We start from the raw sequence: 16,132 nt of genomic DNA on the forward strand, positions 1-16,132 counted from the left end.
ATGTTTGCTCGAACCATACTCTCTCGTGTGAAATCGGAAGGGTGTTCTTTCGGCAAGTCCGAGATGTGCTAAGAGCTCGACAATACGATTGGCTTAGGCTATCAATAGTCGTTGGAGGCAGTGCCAGAGAACGGCACAGTGAAATCACCCAGAATAGGTTGGTGTTGCTGCTTTGCGTATAAATACCTCGAGATGATCCAACTCCAGAAGAACTTGTTACTGCTACCATCAGCCAACCGCAAGCTTCACATCGCTCTCATTCAAAGCCATTCACCGTTTTCAAGTCATCACCTGCTTCATAGTAAAGTACCTTCATCTTTTCCATCATGGCCGAAAGAACCTACAAGAACGAGTTCCCTATTGAGGAAATTGACGACAACTCCTGGATGATAGGCCAGGTCCTCATTTCTCGCCATGCTTCTAAGCCTAATGGACCATGCTGGTATGATGGCAAAGACGCCTTCTTTACCATCGCTGAGGTCCCGAACCCAAAGCCCTCGACCCGACCTCTCTCGGAGTCTTGCCCCTTCGTCGAACTGTCCTGTGGACCCATGACTGCAAGGGCAGGCATATTTGAGGTTGGTCATGCCTACTTGACGATTGATCTCAATATCGGAACTCCCGAGCATGTCACTCTGGGAAAGCTCGCCGAAATGGACCTTTCGTTCAAGGTTCCAGAGGTCTACTACCATGGAGTCCACTGCGACAGATATTATCTGGTCTGCAGCTCATTTCCGTCGGGCCGCAACTTGGTGTACGCCTGGACCGAGACTGATGATCATGATACCAGGTCACTTTGGGTGTCGCAAATTGCTGACGCCTGCCTGGAATTATCCAAACTCCGCGGCAGCGCTATCACCGCCATTGACGGCGGCATTCTAAATGACCACTTGTTGCTGAAAGAGGTTGGGTCAGCTGGCGACATCGACTACGAACCCGAAAAGATGCGCGAAAACTGTTTAGAAATCGGTCTCGACTGCTCTGAGCTCACGTTTGCCTTTAACAACATCCAACCAATTGCATTCACGGTCAACAACGACGGTCTGGTAGGTATCAGCTCCTGGCGTCACGCTGGTTTTGTTCCCAAGGACTGGATCGGAACAAAGGTGCGCTCGAATGATCTTATGGAGTCGGCCGATGTGTGTAATAAGCTGTGGACGGAGGAGGATCTGGCTCATTGGTCTTACTACATAGGGGTGGCCATGAAGGAGAACGGCTTCGGGGAGGTCTGGTACGACTTCGCGAAGTGGAATTCCAAGAAGGCCCAGCGACACATGAAAAGGATTGGAAAGGCTTGAGATAACTATATACGAGCTTAACTCGGGGAAATGTCAGTATGATTACAAGTGGGGTTTACCTGGAGGTTTTCCATGTAAATATAATCATTCTGTCAAGGCCAATAATGTGCAGCCAAATGTGTCTGAGAATGAGGGTCAATAAGCGATCCTGGATTGGCTGGGGTGAGATGGTTGAAGTGAGATCAATTTAGATAGATAACGGAAATCAAACTAAGATAAGCATGATCCAATTGATCCGGCTCATAGATTTCCCCATTCATTCCGACACTGTGTACTTATTGGCTCATGAAGCGAAAACGCGACCGTCGTAGATGAACTTGAAATGTTCGATAACTAAAGAGCTTTGTTGATGTATCCCCCCCTTCCCCTCCTGCACCACGTATCTTTCTCTCTGAACCTAGATCATCTTGGTATCATACAAGTCGCCGGTTGCTCAAGTTTGCGTGTTGTCTGTCGCGGGAGCTGCGGTAGGAACATTTGCTGGGGCACCTTGACCTTCGGTGGGGCCATCTGTAGCATCGCTGGTTAGTACAATACTATTCTGCGAATACTGGTGTTGTGACTTGCCGTGTCCGTTTTGTAGTTTTCTGGCCGGCAATTCCCGACCACAAATCTCATCCTTGCCGACAGTGGCTTGGCAGACTTCCACATAGACTATGTTGGAAAATCCACAGGTGCATCTGCCTGGGGTATACATAGCCCGGTCAGGGCGTGCGTAGCGACTAGGGGGTGGACCGGACATTGGACAGGTGTTTCTGTGTTAGAGTTGATTCAAATGTGAAATAATGTAGAAGTTGGTTGGCAGGAGACTTTGCAGACTTTACAAGATTGGGTGAAGGTAAGAGTCTTTTGGTCCTTGTCCACAGGGGGGACAGCAGGTTTTTATATTGAGGACAAGGACAGGCAGAGTGAACAATCATTCCATGCCCTCTCTCGTCATATTCACCATTGCTGCATCTTGTTTTAGTAAACCAACGCCAACAAAGAGCTGCCATGGGTTAAGTTGATAGTATATTCTCCACGACCTCTCAGTGCAGGGTTAATGTAGGCCTGTTCTCTGTTCTAGATCATTAGCGATGATCTTCACCGCAATGTGAAATCGAAATCTTCTTTGTTTGACAGACAGGCGCATGTTTAGTCTGCATTAATGGTCGATGAGACCGCAGGGGTGTTATCAGGGCTGACGGGGGGGAACCTGCTTCTACTCGTCTTCCATGGACATTCTACGCGCATGTCAGTCTTCTCTCGTGTCATGCGGGACGTTAGGGGCGGTGTTGACCAGGGCTCGCAGGCAATAGCTTCTGTCGGGCGTTCATGGGCATTCAACACGCTGTTCATGTTGGGCCTCTAGAGGGGCATGGCGGAAGCCACAGCGTTGGACAATCAGTTGAGCTTAGCAATCAGTAGAAGCTAGAGGCAGAGGTTAATGATATATCACAAAGCAGGCGCCAGACAGACAGACAGGAGAGCATCCCATTCAACGGGCGAAGATAGCAAGCAACAGCAGGAGGGACCCTTACTCCTGGCATTTGACAGCTGGGACTGTTGATCTGATACCGCTCTTGGAGCGATGACAGAAACAAGCTCATCGGCAACATCATCTGGTATGTTGACCAGGCCGCTCGTTGCTCCAACACTTCTGCCGAGAGCGGATGGTCCGTCGCAGATTGCTTATTCCCGCTTTGGCCGCCTTCATGTGTCTCTCCTGGTTATGGTGGGGACGACGGCTTGAGTACAGCCAGCCGCACCCTTTTTTTAGCTGATGCAATACCCTGGTAACTTGCTTAACTTGCTTAACTAGCAAGCCACGTTCACAAAAGCTGCATGTTTGGCCATGAATTTTCGGCCTTCGGACTAAATCATGAGTGACAATCAAGCCATGGCGCTGAAGTGCAGGGATCATAGCTCTAGTTGCAGAGCGATTCTGGCTCAATCTGGAGACCGACCAGCTCGGTTGATGGAGAGAACTTGATGGACAGGCTTGCTCCTCTCATCCATTAGTCAAAAAGGGTCCAAGAGCAATCGGGAGATCCCTTGGTACAGGCGGCTAATGTTGCTTGTAGAGGCTGCTCAGTTGAGCTCCCATAACTCTGGGTTTGAGCGGGAGCCCCATGGCGGGGTTGCGGGGCTGCAGCTCCCCTCCTGATCTGCTCAAACCGCCCACTTAACTAAGGTAAGTACGGACCTCTCTCAAAAGGTTGGGGAGAAACGTGACGTCTATTGACAGGGGTTATTCTGCTCTCCAGCGAAAGGAGCTGGGCATATTTCTGGACCTCAAATGGTCAACAGCAGCAGGCGGAGTCAATTAGTCCATTCATTCATTTAGTCGGCAAATTGAATCAACTTCCCGCAGGAAAGATCCAAGCCACGTCGGCCTTTTCTGGACCGGAAAACTCCGACAGCAACCTCCCAACTGGAAGAGACATGGGGAGGACCCAAAGAAACGGTCCCGTTATGTCCCAGATTTAGCCCTGGCTCTACTGTGAAGAGTTGTGGCACTGCCAGTGCGTCATACATTTGATTGCCGGCATGGGTGGCAGGGGGGGCTTGTTGGGATACAGCTGCAGCACGGCTCACGATCTCAGAGAAAAGGCACGAAGCTAAGCTTGAGCTCTGGTAAGCCACGTTGAGTGAAAACCAGTGTTACGGTGATAAGAAATTGGCGGTGACAGATGTCGGAGTTGCCGGTGCGCCCGATGGGCAGGTGAAGCTTCTTCATTCTTTGATCTGTCATGTACGAAAGAGAAAATGAGCTTGGCTCAAGAAATTCACAGCTTTACGCTAACGCGACAGGGGGGAACGGAAGCTAGGGATTGGTTGCAACGCAACACCTACTGTCAACGGCTGATGTTTCTGTCCCCTTGCGGATGACACAACAGGCTTCATTGGCTGAGCAAAAGCAAACTAAAAGCAGCTATCGACGCCCGACTGGAGCATCTGGACCCTGAACCAAATGAAGTCAGTCCATACCGTGTCGATAATGTATATTGTCACTCAGCACTGATATTCCGACACTGTGTCGCTCTTGAGAATAAACTGCATGACGTATTGCTTGCTGTATTGCACTTGAGATATCTGAGATACAGAGTTTTTGGTTGGAAGCTGTTCCCTGTAGGTCACAGACAAACCCCCTAAGATTGAGGGAGCTCTGTTTACATCGCTCATAGCTCCCACCAGTCCCCCTGCGATGCTGGGATTGTCGCATGCGGCTCGGCAGCTCAATCATAAGGTACCAGGCCAAACGTGAATACCTACATCTATCGTGCTTTCTGAGCATACAAGACGTACTTTAGTATATTTTCTGTAACTCAATCTAGGTGCAGACAAGTGACTTTTAGCAAAGCACAAAATCGGTCGTTTAGTACCCCACAGGCTGTTAGCTCTTCCGCGATGCAACCGCGCGCTTAATAAGGTTCACTAATACATTTCCCACGTTCCATGATGCATGTCTTACTTGGCGCGCCGTTCGTTCCGCCCCCAGCAAACACAACAGCCCTACCCGTGGAAATAAGCTCCATGCCGGGATAACAGATCCTAGTGGCGATCCTGCCGTGCGTGATCCAAACTCCGATGCACGGAATCCAAAACCGCACAGACACGTGCGCTGCACCATTTCCCCTTCAACAGGCGAAAGACAGAAAATCCCCAATTGGCGGATCCGTCCACCTGGGATGACCGATAAGCGAAAATAGATCTCAAAACACCCAGGGCTGATTCAGGAATCACTCAACACTGTCTGGGTTTAGTAATCTACCGAGATACATTTTATTAACCTGTTAAAGCTGGCCAACTCATAAGGCCGCCACTTCTTCTTCTATAAGGATTGCATTTCCAATATCCACATGTATTAGCAAGAATATTACCGGCAGGCAAAAATAACTTGACAGAGATGCGGGCATCGGGGCAATTATTAGGGAGGTATATTTATATGCATAGCTCCACGACGCGGGTTTGTCGCTTACCATGCCATTGAATGTGAAAGGAAAAAAAATTCAATTGGACTTGGAGCTACGTTGTCGTGTTTCGCGCAGCTGACGATGATAACCGTGTGCTTGATGAAATTCGACGATGAAGTCTTACCGAATGCCAAATTGGGCAACTCCTACCCACCGCCTTCGAACTCGCTGTCACCAAGTTCAAGGAATCAGCAAAAAGCGTCAATGTCCTCGAAACCCGTTATAAAGATACCTCAAGCCTTAAATTATTCCTACCAACTGTTTCCCGATATATTTATACTACTTTAGAAGGTTTCAGGTTCAATACACAAGCATCAACGTCCAAACTCTGCCTTCTTCGACGTGGCAGAAAGTCAGGTACTTAAGCTCTTGGTGCGTTTCCTCCAGAACTCTGAGTACCGACTTATCTTGTGGCTGAACGGCGCACCGCCACATCAGGCTCCCAAGTCATGCACCAGCCTCAGCCAAGCTCTCACCTCCAAACTGTCCTCAAGACCGCCTGTCCCAAAAACCTCCCTATAACCACCAAACCCTTGACCCCCCTCCCTCCACAACACCATCACAATGTCAAACTACTATTCATCGCAGCAACCGCAATACCCCGCCGGAGGCGGCCCCAACGCCGCGCAGAACCTCCAATTCTTCCCCTCCCAGTACACGAACCAGGGCTCCTCAACACCTCAGCAAGCAGCAGCTGGCTACGGATACGGCAACCAGGGCGGCTATGGCGTCGGAGCCCCAGCGCAGAACTTTGCGGCTCCCGCGTTCGGTGCGCAGGGCGTCAGTGGCAGGATGGGCGAGCAGGGCGGGTTGAGGACCGGTTGGGTTGCGGCTTTCTCATCGGAAGGGTACGATGGTGAACCGCCTTTGCTAGAGGAGCTGGGCGTCAACTTTGGACATATTCAGGCAAAGGTATGTTGTCTTCTCAATTGATTGGGTGATGGTGCTGACTTGTTCTAGACGCTCGCTGTGTTGAACCCCTTCCGACGTATCGACTCGCACATCATGGACGACTCCGACCTCGCGGGCCCTCTCATCTTCTTCCTCCTCTTCGGCTTCATCCTCCTCTTCTCAGGCCAAGTCCACTTCGGCTACATCTACGGCCTCGCCGCCCTCGGCTCCATATCCCTTCACCTAATCCTCTCCCTTATGTCGCCCTCCGACGCCAGCGAGCCCCAAGTCAACAGCTATCCCCAATACAGCAGCGACCCATCCGCACCCCAGCAACCGCACGACGGCCAGCAGGGCGGCCACTTCTCCGCGACGCTTACATACCCCCGAAGCGCGAGCGTGCTCGGATACTGCCTGCTACCGCTCGTGGCGACAAGCTTATTCGGCATCGTGATGAGGATGGATACACCCGTTGGCATCGTCGCGACCACGGCGGCTATTCTTTGGTGCACTTACAGTGCGAGCGGGATGTTCTGCGCCGTGGGACAGATGAAGCGCATGCGAGGACTCGTTGCGTATCCCCTTGCGCTGTTCTATGTTGGGTTCGGCATCATGGGTATTTTCAGCAGCCGAGGAAGTGGAACGTTCTCCAACGCTGCTGCTAAGCTCAACGCATAAAATCGCTAAACTACATGTTGCATAAATGGCTCTGACACGATGGGGAGTTTTTCTGCGCGCGGAAAACTCGATGCTGTACATGATAACGCCCTTGCGGCCAAGATACGATGGAGGGGCGGTTGGCGTTCAGATGGCGAGACGCAAGTTACACATACTGGGACATGTTCCCTGGTACTAGAATAATTTATTTTTGTATGTCACGATTAAAAGGAAGCAGAGACAGAAGGTTCAGGTTAGCGTTGAGACTCTTTAAAAAAGCAAGTTTCAGATATGCAAAGACATCGTGACCATCTATATACCACAAACCCGCATGCAAAGGCATCAGAACAAAATGCATCCTCCTTGATCATGAAAAACAATGTTTTTTAACCCGCACTCAGAATCCGCCCGTCCGATTCATCATGCATCCATCGACGTTAAAGTACAAATATTGGAAAGCTGCTTGATCTCAGCAACGTAATTAAAATAGGGCTGATATGGAAAATTCCAGATTCCTCCGTCAATTCATTCCTCGTGCCAAGGTTCTAAGCGCCGTTGGTCTTGACGCCGTTTGTGGGAGCATCGTCAGCGACGCCGAAGAGCACGGAGTACTGACCGCCTGCGCCGGCTCCGATGATCTTCTTACCGCGGATGGCGGTGTTATCGATCAAGGTGGGAGTGTGGATGTCGTCAATTGTGCCTTGGCCGGTTTGATAGTTGCTGGAGAAGCCCCATGAGTAGACCTTGCCGTCCGAGGCAATGGCGAAATTGTTGTCTGTGCCGGCGGCGACGGCAATGATGTCCTTGGCATCTGCATATTGGTTAGCTAATGGACCGAAATCTGAGATCATGAGCGACTTACCAGGTTGGATAGTAGGTTTGAAGAGAATACGAGCGTTGCCTCGCTCATCGTAGATGGTGTTGTCCTCGGACAGCTTGTCAAACTCGAAGCCGACTTGGTAACCATCGACACGACCCCAGGTCAAGAGATCACCCTTATCAGAGCAAGCAAGGGAGTGGTGCTCGCCACCATCAATCTCAGTAATGTTGTAGTCATCGAGATATGTAAGCTTAGCAGGTCGAAGGATAACAGCATCATCCTCGCCAGCATTCGACTCAACACCAATCTCGCCGAAGTTGTTAAGACCCCAGCCATAAACTTGACCACTCTTGTCAATAGCAAAGCTGTGGTAAGAACCGCAGGCGATCTTGGCAATCTTGCCGCGAGGCAGACCAACACCCTGGGGAATAAGGGAGGACATCTTGTTGCGCTCGATGATACGGCGGCCGAGCTGGTTCTGTTGGCCGCAGCCCCAGGCGACGACGTTGCCCTTGTGGTCAAGAGCGAGAATGTGGTTGGATCCGGCGGAGAGGGCCTTGATGTTCTTGAGATCGCGGAGCATGAGGGGAGTGGACTGAACCTTGATGGTCTCTGAGAAGCCGAGGATGCCATCGCTGGATCGGAAGGTTCCCCAGCCGTAGACTCGGCCATCTTCTGTGAGGGCGAAACTGGCGCTGTCGCTAGCGACAACCTGGACGAACTTGGTGCCGGGCGCGAAAAACTCGTCGGAAACAGCTGTTGGTGTGCTCTCCATGGGGTTAATGCCAGTATCGTCCTCGTCCTCCGAGTCAGAGTCCTCTGACTTGTCCATGTCGCGAAGACCGCCATCCCAATTCGTGTCTCTTCCAAGCGCGCCTTGGTCGTTGACACCCCATGTCAAGATCTTGTTATCGTGCGTCAACGCAACAGCGTGCATGCCACCGCAAGAAATCTGGACAACGCCAACATTCGCGGCGGAGAGGTTATCGTTGAGTCGGGGACGCTTGACGTCAATTGGCTTCTTGTTGTTGACGCGCTTGCTTCCGAGACCAAGCTCACCCGAGGAACCCTCGCCAAAGACGTAGACATCAAGGATCTGAGTGGGCGCGTCGTTGAGCTTCTTTCCGATCGCAGGAAACTCGGACTTCTTCTTGGGCTCGGCCTTGGATCCAACAGGACGACCAGGTTTCTTGGCGGCAGGCTTCTCCTCTGCCTCTTCGGTCTTTGCTCGTGTCGTTGTCTTGGCCTTTGTAGCAGCGGCTTTGGTCTTGGGTGCGGGCTTGACAGCGGGCTTCACGACGCGTTCTGTGATCTTGGACTTCTTTGTCTGACGAACCTCCTTTTGCTCTGGCTCAGACTCTTCCTCGATAGCCTTGCGCTTCTTAGTGACGCCATTCGTGACAGCGGGCACAGCCTTCTTGGCTGCAGCTTTTGTAGTAGTCTTGGTCTCCTTCTTCGCAGCGGCAGCGGCAGTAGTGGCCTTCTTGGGCGCTGCGGTCTTGGTAGCAGCAGCAGCTTTGGCTCGTGGCGCCATCGCGTAGGATTTGTGACGTGATGATTTGTTGTGTGTGCGACGCGCGACAGTTGCTATTTTTCGTTCAAAGAAACAGCTTGATTGACGAAATTGAAAAAGTGCAAAACTTGATGGAGTGATGTCTGATGTGTGTTGATGGCAAGATCAAGCTTGAGAAGAGCGCGACAATAGAGAAAGTGGGTGGATTTTTTTATGAACAATAGGGAACCGGGAAAAAAAAGCTGATCTGACCGCGCTGGGGGCAGTGGCAGTGATCATTTGCGGGCTAAACAGGGGGTGATGCCTGGATTCGGTGCTACCGCCCGGGAGCTGTCAGCCAGTTCCAATTGCGCTAGTGGTTTTTCTGCCGGACAAATCTCCCAGTTACGAGCCAGAACAGCAGAGCTCTCAAAGGCGGTGAATCGAGAGCTGTCCAATTATTCATCTTATCTGCAGATACGCGATTCACTGCCTGGCTTATTGATGAAATGAACGTCCCATCATTTTGAGCACAGACGCTGCAATAGTAGTTCGATTGTACGTTGCAACTCTATTGTCGTCTGATGTTGGAGACGGCACAATTGACATCTGATCTGACAAGAACCACCTTGGGTTTGGACTGCGCGTTCTCCGGATGAACAAATGAACGTCACCTCGACGCGTTTGCTTAGCGGCCAAAACATCCCGATGCGTCTGGCTCGCGAACATATTGTAGTACAGACACTCACAATCTCTTTTTTGTACACAACTGCGCGTTTCTGTTTATAGACCAATTATCTTGAATATTGTTCATTTCTGTATCCGTATCTCAGGTATCTATCGCCACGCCACCCAACCAGTACCATAACCGTTCCCCAACGCCATTCAAATGCAATATTTTATTTTCTGCCCCATTAAACCGTATTCTTCGTCGCCGACGTCATAAATTTATTTCTGGGTAGTGAAGTCGATCTCGTTGGCAGGGTTAAAGCCACCATCAGCAGCCTTCTCGCAAGTGCAGCCACCTAAAACCCCACAGTTAGCAAAACAGTCGTCACAGGAACACAAAAGAACGCCACATACCAGCAGGGCGAGATCCACAAGCGCAGGTCGAACCAGTAGGTGTAGCGTTCTCGGTAGCGGCGCGGTCGCAAGTGCATTCACCGGCGGGACGAGCGCGGCATGAGCAACGAGGGCCGTTGACGGTGTTCTCGGAGGCGGCTTTGGAGCATGTGCATTGAAGAGCGGACTTTTGACCGCATGAGCATGTGGCCTTTTGAGCTGCGATGTTGTTAGAAGAGTTGGGCATGGGGGGAGGGATGATGTCACGTACCACAGGCGCACTCGACGTTGTCGCCGGAGCGGCAGCAGGTAGCGGGAGTGTTGACGACCATTTTGATGTTTGGGAGTGTTGTTAGGGAGAGTTGTTAAACTGGGATGGTATGGAGAGAGGTGATTGAATTGTGAGATGCTTGTTTAAGATACTCAATCTTGGAAGCGGCTCTTGATCTTATTTGTACTTGATGGCTTTCAAAGAGCTTGACCCACTTTATCTAGAGCATCACAGCTGCGGACCTGAGAGCTGGTAATCGCAATCACTTTGATTGGTTGAAAGACAATGACTCAGCATCTTCAGCCAATAAGCGATTGCTTATTCTTTTTTGCTCAATTGTCGCCTCCCAGAACATGCCATGCTGATACAGACCATGTCATGCGTCTGTCAGCTGACGAGCTAGACCGACTAAACGACCATCAGCATTTTCGCTATGTCCGTCATTGGTTCTTCACCTCACTCTTGTATTGTCAGCAACAACGATTCTGTACAAAGTAACATTTCTCAATTGTGGATCCAATTCCAGCTCAATGCAATTGCTAGTCTTGGGATAACCTCTTTCATAATAAATTACCCAAGTACTACTAAGCCTTGACTTAAGCAATGTTTGTAAATAACTACCCATGACTAAAACATCTATCAGTTGTGATAATTCACCGATCACGATCAGGTCTTTGACCGTCACACAGCGCCACTTCCGCACTCGATACGCTTCGCTCCCGCGTCGGCTGTCTCCGGTCGGTTGTTGCTGGGCTCCCTGCAAGCCACCTTCGCCAAAACAGAGAACTGGTAAAAGAAAATAAGCGCCTGTGCCCTGCAAGGAAAGCAGCATGGACAAGATGGCTTGCAGCCAACAAAGACACCCATAAGTGTGACCCACCCGCCGTTGACGCGAGATGTCTTAATAAGCATTTCAACTACATCTCTAGTCTCAACACTCAAGCTATGGTCTACAATGCTAGGCCACTTCACACGATAATTAAACTACATTTATGGATAAAATTAAATAAGATATTTTCTTTAAATATTATTTCAATATTAAGGTTTATAAATAATGCTATAGTGTTCTGAAAGTTGAATTTAAGAGATATCTATAGGGTATTTTGCATTGGCATTTGCCAGTCAGCCAGTTAGCCAGTCTCTGTTGTTTTCGCTCGAGCACGAGAAATAGTGTTCAAATTTGAGCGATTAGTCATCTACCAACGGTCCTATAGTTTAGTGGTAATGACGTCGGATTTTGATACCCTTAGAAGCCTTCCGAAGACCCCGGTTCGAACCCGGGTAGGACCTCGTTTTTTTGTCTTGCCCGGTATATACCTTCATTCCCTACCTTTTCAACTCGTTGAATGCTCAATTTTTCCATTTTTGTTTCTGTAAATATTTGATCTTTCCGCCACTCGTCATATGGCAAATCTACGGACTTGCAGCCGATGTCGGCGGGCCAATTGACGGATCACTACTCCATACTGTTCTTGCGACGGCGCACGGAAATGACGGGGATGTGTCAGTTACTTTACTAATGATATGAATGGATGTACGTTGCGGTGTGACACTATACTTGCCGTCATTTGTGTCTGTGTCAAATGTCTTTGTCTTGAGCTCAAGTCAACTGCTTCGTGGTTGGGTTAATTTTGTGGGGACACCTGATGTTAGCCAACCTCCACTCGTTCTTGTCCATCAATTTAGTCCTGTTCCCACGCCTCTTCACACTTCACATCTGGACAAAATGGTAGCCCCTGGCTCATCTGATATAAGCGAGTCCACTATTGTGGTAATTGGGTATGCTCTCACCATTAATCCCTACCTGTAACCCTGCTAACGGAAGCATCTCAGTGCTGGCATCATCGGTCTCACCAGCGCCCTCAAGATCCAACAACTAACCGCTGACTCACCATCAACATCGATCCTCCTCGTCGCCAAAGAATGGCCAACCTCAATCCCCGGCGCACCAACAACCCATTCAGCAGACTATGCTTCTATGTGGGCTGGTGCTCATATTCGACCCATCCCCGCTTCAACGCCACAGCTGCGTCGTGAAGCCGAGTGGGTGAAACGCACTATCGCTGAGCTTGAGAAACACCGGCAGATTGAACCTTGGGTTGGAATCAGACGTCTTCCGGGTATTGAGTATCTTGAGGACCCGTCACCTGAGTACTGGAAGCAAGATGCCCAGAGTTTCGCCAATGAGACTGGATTGCCCGGATATCGGAAATATGAAGCACACGAGCTACCTGAAGGTGTAAAGTTGGGATTTGAGTATGAGACTTATTGTATCCATGCGCCGCTGTACACTGCTAGTTTACTGCGCAAGTTTATTGTTCAAGGGGGAAGGACGCTGCAGAGGGATTTAAAGAGTGAATGGGAGGCTTTTATCCTAGCACCTAGTGTCAAACTAGTCGTGAATGCGAGTGGAATGGGTTTTGGAGATAAGAAGTGCTTCCCCATTAGAGGTACGACAAGAACTCAGCACCATAAACGATGACAACTGACAATAACCAGGCCAGACAGTGCTAACCAATCTCACCGCTGCCGACAAAACAATCACAACCCAAAAGAAAGACGGCACATGGAGCTTTATAATTCCTCGTTCCTTCAATGGAGGAACAGTTATTGGCGGTACAAAAGAGGTGGGAGACTGGCAGCTCGAAGCATCGCGGGAAACACGCACTCAGTTACTGAAAGCTGCTCAGTCAATCATACCACAAGCATGCGATAAGAGCCAAAGACCTGAGACGATAAAGGTGATCAAGGATGTTGTTGGAAGAAGACCAGCTCGCGAGGGCGGCATGAGAGTCGAGACTGAAGCTAAGGATACTACATGGGGTGTCAAGCATGTGGTTCATGCCTATGGCGCCGGCGGACGAGGATTTGAATTATCTTGGGGCGTGGCGAGTGAAGTGGCTGAACTTGCGAGGGAGATACTGGAATCGAAGTCTCGTCCTCGACCGAACCTATAGAATTCGGGGATCCGGGGGGAGTTTGTATGATTTGTAATAATGATGGAAACGGCTCGGGATCCTTTACCGAGCTTTGGTCTATGGGGATGACTGATCGATCGTGGATTATGATAGTCGTAATAGTCCTTCAAAAGACTAACCAGCACCAAATATCCCAATATTGACTTCTTACATGCAACTATAGAGACTCTGCCTAAATAAATATAGTGACATAATCAACGATCAATTCTCGAACACAGAATTAATCGTTCATATACAGTGCCAGTAGCAGAGGCTTCTCCTCCTGCAGGAACTCACGAAACGAACCCCAAAGATGACTCTCGTCTCGTCTCAGGCGTCGGAATCATCCTCGACGTACCCGTTACTGTTGCAACGCCGCGACCGCTTCCACCAGAAACCGCCTCTTCTCGATATCGACGGTGGGCGTTTGATTTTCCGAGATTGACAGGAGCTAGCCAAGTCGGAGGGAAAGCTTTTCGAGGGCGCGAGACGTTGAGGCGACTCACAAGAGCACCTACTCAGCAACCCTTGGGTTGCGGAACATCTCAGAAGGCTTTTCTGACACCAGAAGGCTCAGGTATTTATAATTGGCGGCCTAAATCGTAAGAATACTTACAAAAACTATTCTATTTGTTCTTGGCCATGAAGCTAATCTGCATAACCAAAACAGCTAGGCGCGAAGCGCCTGTATGAGCAAATAGTTGCAACACCTCATGTAAGCGATACCAGTACCAAACATTGTATCCTCCTAAACCTCAAACTCGAATGCGAAGGCTTGAGTTCTATCATCTGCGGTAACGAAAAACATGATCTGAAGAATGTTAGTAAATCTTCAAGCTAAGCGCAGTTGCTGTAAGTCAAAATTCTCCAAACTTACTTCGTCGTTCTTGATCGTGTGCTTAAAGGCACCCAGATTAACAGGAGCTCCAACGGCAGTAGACACGTTGGACTATGCCGGGATTCGATTCATGTCTCTAGACGAGTCTAGCGCGATAATTAACAGCAGTGGTGAAATTAAGCTTATAAGGAAATATATTTATATTTTAATAAGGTCTTACGAAATGCCATTGGACTCGCCATCGTAACCATGGTCTGATCTCCTGTATATTGATGCACTGTAGGCTATAAGACTAAATACTATAAGAGCTTTTAGATAGGTCAATCGGGATTGACTAAGAAGCTCATCCTCTTATCTACTCTACAAGCGGCTTCTTTCGCTGGTCTTCTTTATACGGCGCGGGCTTGACTACCTAGAGAATCAATGTTAAAGGCTGATTGAGAATAGGCAATGAGCAGTCGATCAGAACTGTGACTTACAGCGCGTATCATCTTTTGTAGACTCCCGTTGTTCCCCCACTTTACCAAAACTTCTGTTCCGGGTGTTGAGTACTTCATCTCGATGATACAAAGAGATATCATCTTCTTGAACCAGTAGCTATAGCAGCGCGAGACGGCGCAGCCAACTAGTTTGTCATCATCATATACACCACTTCCTGTCACGCCTCCCCGATCTCGTGGCATTTCCATAAAGTCTAGCGTCTCGTTGCAGAAGAGATATGCATACACATCTGTAACATCCTTGCTGTTCCATTCCAAGGTCACGAGGGCATTTGGAGGGTCGCTGGCTATTTCCTTCAAGGTTTCTTTGCCGATGAAATCATGGTCAAAGTTAACAAGCCAGCCCCATCCAAGATCAAATGGTGTGCGGTGATGAGCAGATGGACGAGAGCTATAATTACCAGAAGCTCCAATATGTAGCAAGGCCGGAGAGGCCAAACCCGAAGTTCTAAGAAACTGACGGTATTCAATCAGATCGAGGTCTTCTCCATGAAACGAAGGGAGGAAATCGAGCCATGGAGTAGGAAACGTCCCTTCCACCTGGACCCGGGTAAGCATCGCAAGTCAACTTAATAGTCATAACAAACAAGGGGAGACGAACGTGATTCACTGTCTTGGCACGGTAGCCCAGTTGACGAATACCAAACTCAGACCCATGAGACAAGATGGCACGATAGACAGCGTGTGCCTCTTCAGCTGGACCCCAGAGCTCGAAGCCTTGTTCGCCGGATACGCCCCCCCGAAGGCACAGAAAGTTATGCCCATCGATGGACATCTTCCTGGAATGCATAACTTTGAGGTCGGTGATCGATGATTTGGTCGCCACCTCCATCACTGCTACACTGCTGGGGCCCTGAACTAGGAAAATATATCAATCATCAGAAACGATATCGACTGTGGCATTGAACTTTCGATTTCCGTGATGGAACTGATAGACCGCCCAGGTAACTCCGGGAACAGAAGTAAAAATGAAGTCATCATGGCCGAGCATCATGAGAACTCCTTCACCAATGATGGTTCCGTTGTCTCGGTAAAAGACTGCATGCTTGGCTTGGTTTGACTGGAAGCTTGGCCAGTGGTTCGTAGAGAGATACTCGAAAAACTCTTTGCTATCCGGGCCGCGGACTCTCATCTTGAGGAGGGGGGACCAGTCGCCAATATAGCAGGTCTTCTTCCACGACAGGCTCTCGTCAATCCAGTCAGTGAATTCAGACACCTCGAACGTAGTGATGAAGCGTGACCATGTATTGACTGACGGGTCGACAGGAACGTTTGGGGCAACAGGGACGGCCTTCTGTTCTCGGTTAGAGGCGGGCACGGCTGTATTTGGTTCGGACATTGTAGGGTGTTGAAAAGGTGTATGAAGGAGAAATAGATATGGGCAGGTTAA

At 49.6% G+C, this 16,132-nt stretch overlaps 7 protein-coding genes across 7 annotated transcripts; 3 read left to right on the plus strand and 4 right to left on the minus strand.

Moving 5' to 3' along the window:
• Positions 1-326: 326 nt before the first annotated feature.
• Positions 327-1,298, plus strand: FSUBG_12764 (kinase-like domain protein; the record flags this gene model as incomplete). Its single annotated transcript, XM_036677584.1, has 1 exon — positions 327-1,298. The coding sequence occupies one exon, from the start codon at positions 327-329 to the stop codon at positions 1,296-1,298; it is 972 nt and encodes a 323-aa protein (XP_036531758.1).
• A 4,520-nt stretch (positions 1,299-5,818) lies between these two features.
• Positions 5,819-6,823, plus strand: FSUBG_12765 (golgi membrane protein; the record flags this gene model as incomplete). The annotated part of the gene is made up of 2 exons (XM_036677585.1): positions 5,819-6,166; positions 6,215-6,823. The coding sequence occupies 2 exons, from the start codon at positions 5,819-5,821 to the stop codon at positions 6,821-6,823; spliced, it is 957 nt and encodes a 318-aa protein (XP_036531759.1).
• Positions 6,824-7,347: 524 nt separating this feature from the next.
• Positions 7,348-9,156, minus strand: FSUBG_12766 (GDP GTP exchange factor for Gsp1p Gsp2p; the record flags this gene model as incomplete). Its single annotated transcript, XM_036677586.1, has 2 exons — positions 7,348-7,613; positions 7,665-9,156. The coding sequence occupies 2 exons, from the start codon at positions 9,154-9,156 to the stop codon at positions 7,348-7,350; spliced, it is 1,758 nt and encodes a 585-aa protein (XP_036531760.1).
• A 906-nt stretch (positions 9,157-10,062) lies between these two features.
• On the minus strand, positions 10,063-10,508 carry FSUBG_12767 (Cu-binding metallothionein; the record flags this gene model as incomplete). Its single annotated transcript, XM_036677587.1, has 3 exons — positions 10,063-10,139; positions 10,198-10,395; positions 10,448-10,508. The coding sequence occupies 3 exons, from the start codon at positions 10,506-10,508 to the stop codon at positions 10,063-10,065; spliced, it is 336 nt and encodes a 111-aa protein (XP_036531761.1).
• Positions 10,509-12,173: 1,665 nt separating this feature from the next.
• On the plus strand, positions 12,174-13,404 carry FSUBG_12768 (d-amino acid oxidase; the record flags this gene model as incomplete). The annotated part of the gene is made up of 3 exons (XM_036677588.1): positions 12,174-12,226; positions 12,281-12,897; positions 12,947-13,404. 3 exons carry the CDS (start codon positions 12,174-12,176, stop codon positions 13,402-13,404), a joined length of 1,128 nt encoding a protein of 375 aa, XP_036531762.1.
• Positions 13,405-14,152: 748 nt separating this feature from the next.
• FSUBG_12769 (FAD dependent oxidoreductase) lies at positions 14,153-15,574 on the minus strand (the record flags this gene model as incomplete). Its single annotated transcript, XM_036677589.1, has 4 exons — positions 14,153-14,215; positions 14,282-14,353; positions 14,722-15,282; positions 15,344-15,574. 4 exons carry the CDS (start codon positions 15,572-15,574, stop codon positions 14,153-14,155), a joined length of 927 nt encoding a protein of 308 aa, XP_036531763.1.
• A 39-nt stretch (positions 15,575-15,613) lies between these two features.
• On the minus strand, positions 15,614-16,081 carry FSUBG_12770 (glycine cleavage system T; the record flags this gene model as incomplete). The annotated part of the gene is made up of 1 exon (XM_036677591.1): positions 15,614-16,081. The coding sequence occupies one exon, from the start codon at positions 16,079-16,081 to the stop codon at positions 15,614-15,616; it is 468 nt and encodes a 155-aa protein (XP_036531764.1).
• Between the last annotated feature and the right edge of the window lie 51 nt (positions 16,082-16,132).

The sequence above is a fragment of the Fusarium subglutinans genome (assembly GCF_013396075.1).
Source record: "Fusarium subglutinans strain NRRL 66333 chromosome Unknown NRRL66333_c0000288, whole genome shotgun sequence".
Lineage (NCBI taxonomy): Eukaryota > Fungi > Ascomycota > Sordariomycetes > Hypocreales > Nectriaceae > Fusarium > Fusarium subglutinans.